The sequence below is a fragment of the Podarcis vaucheri genome (genome assembly GCF_965113315.1).
Source record: "Podarcis vaucheri genome assembly, chromosome: 1".
Classification (NCBI taxonomy): domain Eukaryota; kingdom Metazoa; phylum Chordata; class Lepidosauria; order Squamata; family Lacertidae; genus Podarcis; species Podarcis vaucheri.
The window spans coordinates 110,683,564-110,700,441 of NC_138759.1; the positions used below are offsets into that span (position 1 = coordinate 110,683,564).

At 40.8% G+C, this 16,878-nt stretch overlaps 1 protein-coding gene across 12 annotated transcripts in view; it reads right to left on the bottom strand.

Annotated features, from left to right (window-relative positions):
- Positions 1-16,878, bottom strand: part of KCNH7 (potassium voltage-gated channel subfamily H member 7) — a 262,143-nt gene that overhangs the window by 18,105 nt on the left and 227,160 nt on the right. For 11 of the 12 annotated variants that reach the window (XM_082197448.1, XM_082197446.1, XM_082197447.1 and 8 more), the window contains 4 exons: positions 16,477-16,676; positions 7,417-7,669; positions 5,870-6,075; positions 3,166-3,265 (listed from right to left, as the gene is read on the bottom strand). In XM_082197448.1, coding sequence (XP_082053574.1) covers positions 3,166-3,265; positions 5,870-6,075; positions 7,417-7,669; positions 16,477-16,676 — 759 coding nt within the window. The remainder of the gene's footprint in view (positions 1-3,165; positions 3,266-5,869; positions 6,076-7,416; positions 7,670-16,476; positions 16,677-16,878) is intronic. The other variant, XM_082197445.1, reaches the window with a different exon arrangement.

The window sequence follows — 16,878 nt, forward strand, 5'->3', positions numbered from 1 at the left end:
AAACTTTGAAGAGATGACTTATACAACACCAACAGTCAGGCTTTTTTCCCCAGCCAGAACTCACAGGAACTCTGTTCTGGCACCTCTCAGGTGGGCGCCATTGTCAATATAAGAGAACAAGGGAGACATTCATGGTGAGTTTCGGCACCTCTTGTTTTAGAACAATAGCACTGCCAACAATTCACCCATTTCTCAAATTATTCTGTTTAGATTAGAATCAGGATGCAACCATAATAAATGGAGATTTAAAAGCCATAAGGTTGGAACCAGACTTCATATGAACAGAGTTCCTCTAATAGAGGAAGGGGGGATAAAGAAGAGTTTGGCCCAGTTCCTACGAGATATGTGTGTGTGTGTGGTTGTATCAATTTTTTGGATAGATTAGAATAGAGATTGGAAATGTTTAATTCAGAAGAAAAGTTCCTAAAATAACAATGTCTGGAAAGGGGATTTGCTTGCTCTCTTAAAGACCGCTCTTGGAGAAAGCAGGAGATGCAGTCTCGTTCCTGCTAGAGGCACTATAACACACTGCCTCAAGCTCCTTTACATCCCTTCCAGCCGCACTTGAGGTGCAAAGCTCTGGCAGTCATCATGGTTTCTTGCAGGCATAAGGATGCATTTGGACTTTTGAAACTGCCCGATCAAATTCTTGCTGCCCCTAGGATGCTACTATAGGTCCTCCAATACAGTGGTGCCCCGCAAGACGAGTGCCTCGCAAGACGAAAAACTCGCTAGACGAAAGGGTTTTGCGAGAGTCGCTTCGCAAGACGAATTTCCCAATGGGCTTGCTTCGCAAGACGAAACGTCTTGCGAGTTCTTGCAAGTTTGTTTCCTTTTTCTTAAAGCTGCTAAGCCGTTAATAGCTGCTAAGCCGCTAAGCCGTTAATAGCCGCTAATCCGCTAATAGCCGCTAAGCCGCTAATAGCCATGCTTTGCAAGACGAAAAAACTTCAAGATGAAGAGACTCGCGGAACGGATTAATTTCGTCTTGCGAGGCACCACTGTACTGTTGTCTGCCTACTCCTTGCTATTGAAACCTAGATTAGTAGCTATAAGCAGCTAGCCTACATCAGTTTCACTAGGCCTCTTCCAGAACTCTGCAGGTTCACAAAGTGGCTGTAACAACTAAGGGCTGAGCAGCAAAGGGTTAAGTGATGCTTATGGGTAAGCAGCTGAGGGTGATATGTTAGTCATGCCCAGAGGAGACCCAGTGATTTCAATAGCTGCGCTCTGAGTATGATCTAGTTGGATACCACTCTGAGTGCTTAGGGCAGGGGTGAAAAAAACCTTTTTTCAGCCAGAAGGCCACAACAGTAGCAGACATGGGGGGGTGCCTCAAATTTCAGCAGCACCCTATACAATACCAACATTCAGCACCCCCTGCCTCCCACCTTTTGTTCTACATCATACTTGCAGCGCCCCCTGCGGCACATCCAAGGCTCCATGCCCAGTGCAACTGAACCAGTTGCACTCCCCTAAATCTGCCTCTGGCTACATCCTCTCATTGGCATTTCGGTGATGGGCAGGGCCAGATATGACTCTTACCTTTCAACACTAGGCTACGATCAAGTCACACAAACATCAGAGGTGCCTGCACACCAGGGATGGGTGAATCTTTCAGTGTTGCTTTCTCTTAGTTCCCAGTCCCCTCCCCCCATCTTAAGCCCAGCTCTCCTCATTTCCATATCAGTTTGCGATATGTATTAAAAGGAACTCCTCATGAACATTCACCAGCGAATTTCTCATCGCATACAAATTTTTGTATGCAATTTTGTCTAATACACACTTTTTTTTTTGCAAAGCAATAGCATAAACATTTTTGCGTGCTATTTTCAATGATATATGTGATTTAACACATACCTTACCCTAGTATATGCATTTTTCTACACGCTACTTGGCTAGAGAACTGCACTGCAAGATTCAGAGATGTGCAAATGTTGAAGGATGTCTGTGTTTTGGTTCACTTAGTGTCTTATCCTCAGCATGAGATTTATTACAATCATCTGCATATATCAGGGTTGCTGTTTTACGGTTCCCAATTGAAGAGGGAAAGTGATCAGGGCTGTTTAGCTCTGTTACAATGTTGTTAATATAGAGAATGAAAAGGAGGGCAGCTAGCAGACAACTTGGTCTGACACCTTTGTCTGGATACCCTTTGTCATCCTTCCATCTGTGCTGATCCTTATCTTCATAGTAGTGTTAGTATGTAACTCCAGTATTAGGAGTAGCAGCCTTTTAGCGATGTTAGTCCTTGCCAGTTTACCCCACAGTAGTTTCCTATTAATTGTTTCAAATGCTGAGGAAAAATCAATAAAAGTGGCAAAAAACTGTCTGGGTGGACCACTGGTGTATTTATGCATTAGACAGTGTAGTACAAAAATTTGATCAACTGTACTATGGCCCTTCCCAAACCCAGCTTGTTCCTTGTACAATATATTATTTTCTTCCACTCAGCTTGTTAATTTCAGGAGAAGGCAGAGGCTGTAAATCTTAGAACTTATATCCAATAGGCTAACATGCTGATAATTCTGGGGGCTGGCATGAGATTTATTACACACCCTTCACCCAGAATGTTCTAGGGTGGGTTACAGCAAAATAAAATGAATCATTAAAAACATGTTTAAGACAAATTGCAATCGCAACTGGAAATCACAATTAGGCTGGTTCACCTTGAAATATAAACAGAGTTGAATTTCTCCTCTATTGCTACCACACACACACATCTGTCCATTCAGAAACAGCCATTATCACAGTTCAATGACATACTCCAAGCAGGCAGAGGCACCTGAGAAGGATGCTTGAGGAAGATGGAGGCCCGCTTGGGCCTTGGGAGTGACATGGCTTGAGGAGAGTTCCAGGGGCCAGATGGGGTGGTTCAGAGGGCCACATTCAGCCCCAGAGCCTAAGGTTCCACACCATCCTGGTAGGGTAAACTGAGAAGATCTTCACATCTGAATTCTAAGGTCAACCAGCAATTTTGGTCACATTAAATCATGCCAGCATCTCCATGAAATCTGAACAGTGGCACACTTAAATTAGACATGTTTAATTTGCCCCCTTCATGATAATGGTCCCTCGCCTGGGCCTACTCTGAGTATGATTTAGTTGACTACAGCCCTCTGTGATCATGTTTTCAAGAACATCATTGTAGAGGAAATCAATTACCTTTATCAATTTCACTTTCAAAAGAGAATTTCCTTCTTCGGAGTTTGCTGTTGTCACCATCTGAATCATTAGTTGTTTGTGGCCTTATTGCGAGTTCAGCCTAGATAAGTGAGATATCGAGATAAGATAGATTATACTCATTTCAAAGGTTGTTGTTTTGTTTTTAAAGAAAGAAAAATAAATTGTTTTCTGGGTGGAGCTCATAATATGAATTATGTGTATGGGTGGTTTTGAAAAGGATACAGGTTTTAAAAGAAGGTTTTAAAAGAAGAAAGTTAATTTGTGTGTGTGTGAGAGAGAGAGAGAGAGAGGGAGAGGGGGAGAGAGAGAGAGAGAGAGAGAGAGAGAGGGGAAGGGAAGGAGGGAGTGAGAGCAGGAGAGAGGGACAGAATGTAAATTAAAGTGCCTTTTTCATCTTGTACTCAGAAGAATGATTTATGGATTGTTTATGTATTGATATTTTTTTTTCTCAGCAGTGTGTTCTCAGAAACCAGTTTGGTGAAGAAAAATGTGAAAACAACCCCTTGTGGGGATGCGTATTGCTGCAGACAGTAATGTAGTAGCTGATTATAATTAGCTATGATGTTTAATTACACATAAATTGTGATAAAAGTTGCACTGCATAACAATAAAGCTGGTACAGTATGCACTCTTTGTTTTATTTCTCCAGCTCTTCCTTCTTTGATTATTTCATTATTTCCAAAGCTGAAACTGGCTCCTTCTCCTTTGGGCTACATCACGATGTTTAATTAATGTTTGATTATTTCTGGGTTTTTTGTGGAAATTTTCAGATGCATCCATACTTGAATGTTTCATTAGAAAATCAGCATAAAGACATTAGGAAGCAAAGTGGTGACTTCCCTCTGCAACACCCACAACCTGAAACATAGGGAAGTTATAGCCAAAAGCAACTGGCAGATGCTGGGCTTATGGAAGTACATTGTATGTGGTTCTGGGATGTATCATTTCAGATGGCAAGCAGGGCACCAAAAGCTTCAGTGCTCACTTGCATAAAACACATTTCCTACACATCCAAAAGCTTCCTCCCTCCGCAGCTGTGCAGAGGGATCTGAAGATGACAAAAGAGATTTGGCAGGGCTTTCTCTCCTGATGGAGAAATAAGAGGCTTGATAGACCTCTTACTGGCTGTAAATGATGTTGCTAGCTCCATTTCCATCTAGAGATCATGGAGTTTGTAGGTCAACCCCATGACCTGTGGTGGGAAAACAGGGCTCAGTTGAACTTTATGGTGATACCCACCCATGGGAGGATGGATAATGTTTTATTTTTTAAAAAAGGGTTGTTAAAAAATAATCAAAAAGAGCCCTTTTGCATTACAGTGATAAACAGAAGGATCCCAATACTGTCTCCATGGTGTGTTAATGTTCTCTGCCACACCCAGTGCCTATTGGCAAACCTTCATCTTTTGGTCTGCCAACTCCTGACAAAGCCACAGCCTTTGCTTCTAACATTGCAATCCTAGGTATGCTTATTTGTAAGCAAGTCCCACTGTGTTCAGTGGGGTTAACCCCCTGGGTGTGCACAGGGCTTCAGACTAAAAGTTCCAAATCAACAAGATGCTCTTCATCCTAATAAGATAGATTTGGATGCTGGCCTGCTGGCTAGGACCAAACCACGGAGATAATATTTGAAATCCTGCCTATTCCTCACTCTGTTGCGTTTAGCCTGATGGAGCTCTGCTGTTCATGTTGATGCTAGTCTGTGTTTCTCTCCTGTTCTACGGAACTGCAACAGGGCCAGCTCAAGGTGTTTCTGTTTTGGTGACTGGGCCAGAAAATTCAAGGCACACAACCTGAAAATAAAATAAATGAATAAACAAACAGACTATTTGCGGTCATTTAACGGCATCTAAAGTTTGCCACTTGAGGCAGCTGCCACACTATGTACCATGGGTTGCAAAGCCAGGTCCAGATTCCAACTAGAAACAGATAGGATAGTGATTAGTAAGAATAAAGAGAATATCTTATGGCATCTTTTTATTTTATGCTTTAAGACAGCTAGCATGGTGTAGTGGTTAGGGTGTTAGACTAGGGCCTAAGAGATCAGGGTTAAATTCCCACTCAGCCATGAAGGTCACTGGGTGACCTTGGACCAATCACTGTCTTTCAACCTGAACTATTTAACAGGGTAGGTTTGAGGATGAAAGGAGGAGTGGGGAAAAAAACTATATCTACTCCCCTTGAGCTCCTCAGAGTAAAAGTTGGATATAAGCGTAATAATAAGCGAAGAAAAAAAGAGCTGATGGAAAAAAATATGTCTAGCACGACAGCAATCCAGAGCTATAAAGACCAAAAGACATTTTGCCATTGATTTTAGTGGGATTAAACTCTACTCTAAAGGGGATACATCTGAATCAAGGCTGACCTATCTTTTTATTTATTAGTAGTATAATTGCTATTTCCTCCCCTGCTGGGATACTACTGTTTCATCACCATTTGTTTTTGTTTAATTTCATGTTTCTGTGTGTTTGAAAAAGCACTACATTTTCCATGCCCCCTCACTCAGTGCTAAAATGAATAAATTCAGCCCAAAATGGGAAATCTCCTGCAACCACTTTGGGTGAGTGAGAGTAATTGTTGATAAACGGTGCCATTCCAGGTCATTTGTCAGCTTTGTTTCTGTCAAATTCTATAAGCCTTAAGATATTCATTAGTGAAAGGAAGTTTAGACATACTTTACGTACTTTGGGGTTTTCATTTCTCAAATTGAAAGTGAGCTCTAGATTGGTGAGGAAGAGATCAGAAAATTCAGGGTACATATCCAAAACTTCTAACAGGTCTTCTCGTTGGATCTTGTGCAAGTCACAGTAGGTTAAAGCCCTCACATCTGCATTGGACTTTCCTGGTTTTGCATAAAGATGGACCATCTCTCCAAAAATATCATTTTTGCCTGCAACAATAATTGGGGAATGGGGGAACAGACACATTTACACATGGCCTTCTGCCATATTACAAAAATAAGAAACAGGATATGTTCTCCAAAAATCTGTGATCTCACACTTACAATCTGATGTCATATGGGCTCAGACAAATTGCACCATGTGATTATGCTTCTTGCATATATCCGCTTTTGTGGTAACAAGCCACAAATATGTCCTGCATTTGCTCAGAGGCATATTGCCTTTTTTATCATTTCACATGTTCCAAGACTTATTTGCTTGGTTACTTGTTTGTTTATAGCATTTTTTTATCCTACACTTCAGATGAAAGGACCCCCAAAGCAGCTTACCGTACTTTCCCATGTATTAGACAAGGGTTTACTACTCCAAAATAAAGTAAAAAATGGGGGAGGGGGTGTCATCTTCTACATGGGTAGTGCAGAGGGGGGCGACAGGCAGTTGGTTGCATTCGCGAGCAGGATCTAGCGATTGGGTGGGTGAATGGTATCTGCTGCAGGGGCTGCTTTGGATTGGCTGCTGCTTTGTCAGTTGGGTGGGTTATTTGTGGATGCGTAAAGGGCTGCTTTGGATTGGCTATTGCTTTGTCAAATGGGTGGCCCATTGGCGGATGTAGCAAGGGCTGTTTTGGATTGGCTCCCACTTCGGAAATTTGGCTTGCGATTGTTAGCGTTTGCCAGTTGGGTGAGTGTTATTTGATCAGTCATTCTCTCCCCCCCCCAAATTGCTCAACAACTCTGGTCAATTCTCCCCCCAAAAAGCTCAACAACTCTGGGTAATCCTCCACAGAAAAAGATCAACTATGCTGTGCCATCTCCTCCCATTTTCTTAAATTTGAACCCCCCAAAATAGGGGGAGTCTTATACATGGGGGTGTCTTATAGACGTAAAAGTACGGTATATAAGTTCAATAACAACGATAACAGCAGGACAGTCCCTGCCCACAGGCTTCAAATCTAAAAGACACAGCACAAAAGGAGATAGGGATAGGGAGGGAGGAAAGCAAGCAACCTCAGCCATCAGTTCTTAAAGTTGCAAACTTCTTATCATTACCAGCCTGCACAGAAACAGTTCTGGGGGAGGAGGAGTCAATCTCTGAGCCAAGCTAATAGAGGGGACCCTATAGTCCTGTCTCATGTCTCCCTTTGCTGCAGCCGGATGCAATAGTCAATCAGGTAGCTTAATGTAAGCCTCCTTTTAGGGATCTTAACTCTGTTCTTATGAACTGGACGTTTCTCTTTCTTTAATTCTGATACATCTGCAAGATCAGTTGTGGTCTAAGAAGGGGTTTGTGATACAGCTTTCTCGGGTTCCACCAAATTTCCAAATGCTTACCCAGGATTGCCACCACCATATCATTCTTGAGGATTTCGATGGAGCCTCGCGACAGGAAGTAAAGCGCCGTCAGAATATCGCCAGAGTGGACAAGGGTGTCTCCGGGAGGTGCGTGCGTCGTCTTAAACTTCATAGCCAAAGCCCGGAGACAGCCTTTACTTGCTCCCTGGAAAGCTTTGCAGTTTTGAAGTAAACTTTGGTTGAGGTGGAGACAGATATCTGCTTGTAAACATTCTGGAAATCCCTTTAGGACCTGACGAAGACAAGGCGAGAGTTCAGAACCAAACCACAAATTGGCCTTGAGTTTCTGACATCTTTTTGCTCAGTTAGGAAGCACTTAGGGGTTTTTTTTTTTGGGGGGGGTGTCATTCAGCTCTTCTGGCTATGCTGCCTAGATAACAAACTGGTATAGAGCAAGCGATAGAATGAGGTCAAAATGTAATCAGAAAATGAGCTGGGAAAATTGGCATGGGTGAGCAGATTCTTGCACTGATATAGTCTAGTATGCGGCAGCTGCATATTATACTATTTCTTTCAACGGGGTAACTGAATCCATATGACTGCGGCTAGGTATTGTGCATGCTGATGTGTGTAACTGATGCTTTCAGTTTGAATTACAAATCTGATCTGTATTTATTAGTTAATGGCGAAATGACCCATCTTGGTCAGAGATGGTGCCTTGCCTGACTGCTCCTACAACATGTGTGGTCAGATTTGTGGAACACTGAAAATCCTTCTTGCCCTTTTCTCACAGAGGTAGCAGCAGTGCCGAGTAAGAACTGATGGGTACATGGACAGGTCCAGAGAATAATGTGCACCCCACTTCTCTGCTTTACAAGTCTCTGCCAGTAGGTCAGCCAATGCAAAGTTTGACCCCATTTTGCATATGGGTGCATTGGAATTGTTTTTTAGACATTTTATCATTAGTGTGTTTGCCACCCTGGGCTGGGCTGCTTTGGAGGAATGGGGTGGGATATAAATTTAATAAATAATACTTATAGCAACAGAAATGATTCATAATAACTTAAGTAATGGTTGCAAAATTTTATATATATATATACATATTCATAAGCTGGTATTGAAAGTGGTTAAGGTCATACATATGCTATACATTTAAAGTTATACCGCTTTAAGTCTGGGATAGCTCAGTCGGTAGAGCATGAAACTCTTAATCCCAGGGTTGTGGGTTTGAGTCCCACGTTGAGCAAAAAGATTCATGCACTGAAAGGGGTTAGATCAGCAGTTCTCAACCTGTGGGTCCCCAGATGTTGTTGGACTACAACTCCCATCATCCCTGAGTTCTGGCCTTGCTAGGTAGGGGTGATGGGAGTTGTAGTTCAACAACATCTGGGGACCCACAGGTTGAGAAAGGCTGGGTTAGATTAATGAACCTCGTGGTCCCTTCCAACTCTACAATTCTATGATTCCATCTTCAGTGATCCTGGGTTTGTTCAGGGTTCTGAGAGTTGTTAGGAGGTCCATCACAAAGCTGCAATTCCCAGCACCCTTAACAAACAACAGTTCCCAGAATTCTTTGAGGGAACCCATGATTGTCAACGTGCTTTAAACATATGGTGTGGCTGTCCTTTTTGCTATGCAATTTATTCCATATCTGCTAATCGATGTCAATAATCTCATTCCCTTTATTAGATAAATGCTGTTCACAGTTCAGTCAGTGAGGCAGAATTTTGCAGCTGGATCTGAGAGAAACAGACTTCAATTCTACCTCAACCAATAGGTTGACCATGTGTCCTACTTTAGAGGTAAAAGCCTCCAGAAGAACTGTCTGGTCCAAGTCTGGTTGAAAGATAAAGAACCAGAACAAGGGATAGCATTGTAAATTGGAGTAATTAGGTCTAAATCTGAATTAAAACACATAAATTTTCATACACTAATTTTATGCAAATTTTATCACATTTTGTCCTCTTTTTGGGTGATGCATTCCCTCTTTTACAGCAATTAGTAAGTGACCACCATAGTAAGTGACTGGCTGAATCTCAACATTGTAGCTATTTCTCATATACATGACACCTTACATTCCCTGTATATTAGGCTGAACTGGAGAAGCTAAAAAAATTCACAGAATATGTGGACAGAAATGGCTTTTTAGGGCCCACAGAGCAGTCCTACACATGTTTACTCAGGAGTAAACCCTAATTGTGTTTAATGGAGCATACTCCCAGGTACGTATGCACAGAATTGTGGCCTAAAACATATACAATAGATTAGATTTTATTAACTATCAGGTGGGTCTATTTATCCACTACTTAAGAAATGTGTCATATCCACAAATACAACATTACTTTTATATATGATGTTAATGATGTAGTACCCAAAAATGATTATAGTTAATCTTCAGGCTTAGTTATTTCAATAGGTTTTTGTTTCACTTCAGCACAATAAAGGTCTGTGCATCCATTTAAGATTTTGTTACAAAAATATCAGCATCATGTCTCCAACTTTAACAACAGTAAAAAGCAGCAGCAACAAATGAATGACTTATATTTGACATGAGAATATCACTTCACCAAAGCCAAGCTATGATTCAAGAAATGACCTTAAATAATTATTTTGACATGTTTTCTATGATTTGGAAGTAAACAATAGAACTTGCACTGTGAAAGAACAGAGAACATTGTTAAAACAGATGTTCATACAAAAAGTTGAACAATTCAAGGACTTGGGACCAGATGTGCCATTTGAGTAAGGAGAGGTAAGAATCTCAACTAGGTTTATTTATTTAGTTAAAAAAAGATTATTTATAGTGGTTGTTCATAACTATAGCCATGCTAGATGCCAGTCACCTTTTAAATTGCTTATGTATGTATGACTGGGTCATGGGTCCATTTAACTGTTTATATGACTCAGACATTGGACTTAAGTTAGTAATGTCCATTAATTTCAATGGGTTTATGCTCAGTTGAATACCAGCTCCTGACCATTAAATAAAATGTGCTCTGAGGAACAGTTGAGAAGCATTTCCCCATCCCACTCCTTAGATGGCACCCCTGTTCAGGACATAGAAATCACATCTTAGAAGAAGCCAGAATAGGCAAAAGATAAATAGGCAAAAATCATTTAATAGGCCACACAAAGTCAACTACATCCAGGGCTTTCTTGTGACAGTGCTTGCCACTACAGAATACCAGAACCTATATATTTTGCTGCTCATGGCAGCCATTTTGTGCTAGCACCAACGGACACATTTATCAATATATAAGTACCAGTACCTCATTTTAAAAAACAAACACAGCACTTACTATTTCTAACAAAACTACACCCATGGTAAAATGGTTGCTGTATCTGAGAAATTGCTCTGACAGTTCCATATTAGGACATGCAAATTTATGCTTTGGGTTGCAATAGTATAGTACCCCAAACAAACAAATATTGTGCTGTACTATGCTATTGCAGAGATACACACCAGTGTGAATGGTTTGGGATCAAGTTACCTTAAAAAATGAAGCTTCACTCAAATTCATATGGCCAGGCCAATTCTATGCCCGCTTACTCAAAAGTGGCACCAATTTCCACAGTACTCATTTCCTTGTAAGTGTGCCCAGGGACTGGATTCTAAGAAAAGTCTCATTATTCATGGCATGAAAGCCTTCTTCAGCTGTTCTTCGGCATTAACACAAGAGGAGAGACAGCTGCATTCTCTGTCACTGTTCCCATCAACACCTTCCACAAGGCAAACTTTTGAAACAGAAAGTCCTGATTTCCCAGGATCTAAAATTCATAGAAAGCCTCCAGAAGCAGAGGAGGCTTTCTGCTTCAGAAGCTCCGAACTCTAATTTGTGAAGGTGGTTCTAGAATGTGGTGGTTCTAGAGTGCTCATCCTCACTCTCCCACCAAGAGTGGCGTGATCACGCTGAAGAAAAATTCCTGAGGGGAGTGTTACAGAGTCAGCCAATTGCATAACAATGCAAGTATTATAGAGTGATATCTTGTCGCAAGGAAATATTTACCCTACCCTGTTACCGATACAATTGAATTTCATCCCAATTCTCTCTTATCTGAAAATTAAAGATTATTCAGCAATCCAATCATATGAATGCCGCTTTCAGCCGTGATTCACCCCCTCATTCCACATACTGATTATATGGGTGTAAACAGTTAGTGAGCCACTAAAAGCTGCTAAAGGGGAACCAGTCTTCACTCAGTTCCCTTTGAGAGTGTGCTCACAGATCAGGGACATTTTATTGTACGGAATAAGTTTTGGCAAAGTTTTCTGATAGAATGCATAGGGAAATGCTTATTTTATCTAGGACAACAGCAGCCTGTCCCCATCTTTACCTGCAAAAACTAGTTAATGTGAGATATGCTTAGTCATTAAGAACAGCCAAGCATTTTAATAATTGGGAATAGTTGACTACTTTATATTGCCTGAGGGTAAAACAATTTTAACAGCGCCTCAGGCTTCACTGGGATCACTTCCAAAAAGTGTGCTTCAGGAATGCATGTTTTTCAGACCCATTCTAAAATTTCTTCAATTTCTACATAATGTAAGCATGTTAGAAAAATTTACTTTATATACCCATAATGAGCACAGAACCATCTGACCTTCTTAGAGCCCTCTCATTCTGAAGGCTCGCTGGGCAATTTAAAGGATAAAATCATACTAAGATAGTTTCGTGGCCCTCAAACCTTTCTCAAGTCAACCATCTCCCAAGCTTGCCTGCTTCCCATATCCAGCACAGATGCTTGGTTGAGAAAGTGGCTAGATGTACTATTTACAAGATGTGTGTGTATGTGTGTGTTAGTTTTAGCCCGCTGGAGATTAGGGGTGGGGGAGTGGAAGAGAAGGACTTGGGGAGAGGGCAGGTAGATATGGGGTGGTAGTGGAGAGGCTGAATGAGGGGGATTATTAGAGAGAAAAGGAGGGTGTTCCTTTTCCACTGCATGTCATCTGCAATAAATGTCATGGCTGGGTGTTCTGTTCCGTTCAGAATTTCTGAATTTGTTAAGTATATTAACTGCATTTACACAACAACAGGGACTATATATGTAGCAAGAGTCTGATTGTAATAATTGACTCATTTCAGAGGGGTAGCATGAGTGACACTTTTGCCTCTGCTGCTGGTTCACCTCCAACTGGCCTTGAGATGACACTGGAAGAGTTAACTGAAATGGGTAAGGAAGGAACTCAGGAAAAGCATATAAGGAAGGGCAGGAGATTATGGCCGACTTCTACAAACAGCACACAGAAGACTTGGAATCTCCTGTCCTTTTCAGCATCCCAGATGCCAGTTGACTGGCCCATAATTTTACATGCTAGTGGCTACTCAGCTTTTATAGCCCTGATCATAAGAAGCAATATTTTCACAATGACATTTCTGCTGGTGCATGCAGTGTTGACAATGACCAAATTATATTCTTTTTATGTCAGCATTTGGATCCCAGTTATAGTAAGTCCCAAATCCACTCTACCCAACTGTTGCACACTGGTATGTTACCAGTGGCACAGCTGAATTGTATGACAAAAGAAATGGAGAAGTAGAGAGAAAGAAACGAACAAATTAATTAGACTCTGATCATATCTCAATACAAGAATGACACATTTTCTTTTTATGTATTAGCTATTCAAAATAGGGCTCGGAAGGACGTTTCCTTCTTTTCAATATAAGGATCATAAGGATTTGTTTTCATGAAAGGAGCTACAAATATGTGAGCATTTTCTTTCTTGTGTGAAAAATAAACTGTACGCTTTCCTATGTATTAAAACAGTTTTATTTTAAAAGCAAAGATTTTTTTTAAAAAAAGGCCTTTCGCTGTATTAAGTAGGAATATAATTAAATAATGCATGCATTTGTTTTTCGCAGCAGCAACTGCTACTGCTTTGGACTTGACGTCATTCAGTTTGCAGAACTAAAATTTGCCAAATACACCTTACAGTATTCAAGCTGCCTGCCTTTAGATGTTCGTCCACGCCTTCCAAATCCCACTGGTGTTGGCAAGAATTCTGCATGCAAGTTGGATGAGAATGGGATCCCTCCTAGTTAACCATCATGCAAGGTCAAGCAGCTCAAAGCTTGAGTGGGTCTGTGATGTCTGCACATAGTTCTGATCTTGGGACAGCAGTGGGAAAGGGCGAACCATTGGTGCTTGCCAGTAGCATGCATGCGGTGTGAATGAAAAGGCACCAACACAAAAGAAAGCACAGAATGATAGGCATGACACCTTCCTTTGAATGTGACATTTTTACAAAATAGCTAACCATATGCACAGAACCTTTTTTGGGCAGAGAAGAGTGCTCAGAGCTGTGGGGTCAATAAGTGGATAATACATCCATGGATAATAAACGTGGCACCTTCAGAAAGGTTTTCGGTTTAAATCGTTTCGGTGCTGGGTTCGTTTTTTGCCCCATGTCTGGTTTTGCCAATAGTATTATTATTTTATTTCGTATCCATCACATTGTCATGCAGAAAAATGTTACAAATTGAAACATAAAGCATTAAAAACAAGTATGAAACTCAACAGTTAACATGGATAATCTTTTTTTTTTTTACACTGGAATTAAATTGGATATAAATACCTCCTGCTCTTACCAGTGGGTGGTGTTATTCCATGTATTTAGGTATGAAGCAGACAAGAAAGAGATAAATCTTTCATAAGTACAGCATACAAAAGACAGTTGGCATATCAACCTTGCATTCTAGCACTAAGGTGTGTATGTATATATATACACATATACATATACCGTATGTATTCTGTTTAGATCACTCATTTAGTTATTGTTCTAAAACTAAATGTATTTAATTTCATGAGAGCATTAAAAATAACATATTACAAAATAAGCCACTAAACTGTGTTTATTGTTTGCAATAAACTGCATTCAATACTGCTTTCCAACATATAAAGTCTTACATCATGCACAGCTTAGCTGAACAACCATACGGTTGGTATTAGACTTATCATTTAAAATAATGCACATTTTCAGGTAGGTTTCACATTTATTAGGCTGTAAACTTATACCAATTTACCTGGCACTTAAATCTGAGTAGATACACCTAATGTGCTGTTAATGAATGCCGATTATACATTTTATTAGGAGCATTTCTGCCACTAAATGCCCTATGAAGCAACTGGATACAGCTGTACCAATTGTATCTCAATGACTTTATCCAACAGTATTCCATGGGCTCCGATGCTCCGAAGCTGAGATGCTTCTGGTGGGGTCATGCAAGCTACAGCTAAAGACTCAGGAATCTAGAGCAGGTATGGGGAATATTTAGCCCTCTGGATGTTGCTGAATGACTACTTCCATCAGTCCCACCAAGCTTGGTGAATGGCCAGTGGTGGTGAGAGTTGTAGTTCAGCAACATCCAGAACACTTGTATAGAGCAACTCTTGTTGGGATACCCACTATGCGCTGCTCTGGGCATTCTCTTGACCCCACAGAGCCAATTTAAGGGGGCGAGGCTGTGCAGGGGCAGAAGAAGAGGGAAAGTCCTGTAGTGCTAGTGGGACTTATTGTGTAGGCAACTATCTAGTTGAATCCAGCCCTGAATGCTCCCCTTAATTGTATTGGTCCCCATGGAAATTGGATTAAGGTGTTTCTAGACAGAGGGCTTTCTGAGTCTCAGCATTCAATGCCAGACATGTAAAAGCCATAAAGGGATTGTCCTTCTTCCTGTGCTTATCAGCACTAGTCTCGACAAACTAAATGGGGTTTAGCAGGATCAGTGCTGGAGGCACTATTCAAAAGAGGGACTGCGGGGCAAACCTTTATTCTAATTGGTACCACTTCCTTTTGATAACGTGCTTTCCACTTCTGGCTTAATGACATTAGGGAAGGTCTCTTTGAGACTTTGACTTAAATGGAACGAATTGGTGCTGTAGCATTAAACCAGAAGTGGAAATAAATGTATCAAAAGGAAGACGTACCAAGGGATTTTCACATCCTCCTGAAGCACATCTCTCATCGACTTCAGCTGGTTTAGGTTTTCAAACATCTCGCTTCAAAGAGGCTGCATTTCCCTGGATGAAACTGTGGGCAGGCATGTAGGCTGTGCACAAATGATGATAGTTTTGTAGCGCTGTCATTGCCAACATGTCCCACCTCAGTGTCTGTTCAAACCATAGATCCCAGAAGCCTAACCAGCATGTCTGAAATGTTTTCATTTGAACAGATGGGGGAGAAACTCATTTAGTTCACATTTTAACACAAGCCCATCCAATTTGTGCCCTTTTCTTGCTCCAGTTTGTCCTCTCAAAATTGCACATGCACACACACACACACACGCCCCAGCTGCTTTTTCTCCTTGTCTGGAAAAATATTGCCTTTCCCTTCATGGGTTGCAAAGCAACTGGTGTATGTATGTGTGTGATTTTGATCAAATGAACAGCAGCAAAGAAAATGATTTCATTGCATAGCGCTTAGGTTTTTGTTTGCTGTCTTTGAATCTGCTTTTCAGTAAAACAACAACAACAACAGGGATAGAAACATGCAATTGCAAACCAAGAGTCCTTTGAACTCTAAGCATCCCATCTGTCAGAGCAACTTGACACAGAAACTGTCCTCTTCAACATCCACTTAAAATGCTTTTGGCTCTTATGTAGTTATATAACACTATGCTACTTCTCTTTCAGCAATGAAGTCGCAGTTTGTATTTTATGTGCAACTGCTTCATTTCACAGGTCAGTGTGTGTGTGTGTGTGTGTGTGTGTATTGTTGCTCATATAATCCAAAGTATGAGGGATCTAAAGCAAGTTTTCTGTAAAACTACATTAGAAATGCTACAGACTAGCTTCCACAGCCAAATCCACATGCTGTCAAACCATTACACTTGCCCAAAAAGGGTGGAAATGGTTGCTCTATGAATCTGTACCACATTGAATTGAATAATTAATGGCTTTTAACATGACACTGCATTATACAGAAATGTATAATGGCATGAATGTGAAACCAGAAAGTATCCTTGGGCCAAAAAACAAAAATAAATAAATATGTATTCAGTACAGGCCCCTAAGGCCATCAAGAGTCAAGAGACACATTCCTCTCCCTGTACCATAATTATCAATGTACATTTTTTAGCAATCAAAAGCAGATTTACATACCATGTTCATGTCAATGCCATTTGTGTATGTCCATGCATGCTGAAAATATTCCTCAAGCCGCTGCCTCAGTGGGTTGGGAATTTGATGAAAGCGTATAAACTCTTTTACACGCAACATCTGCATGTGATACCGTGCAGTCCCTGAATACAGTCTTTGGATTATTGCGGATACATTTCCAAAAATGCTTGCATACATCAATGCTGGGATCAAACAAACAAACAAACAAACAGTTAGATAATATCACCATACTGGTTGTTATAACTTCAAAAAATTAACAGTAAGCCCAAATTAGATTTTATAACTTCTTGAGCTTTGTTGTCTGAGGCCGGGGGCAGGAGTCTTGTTAGAATAAATTTATAAACTGGAAGGAAAAAGCAGGCGGTTCTCTGGCTGGCTTAGCCC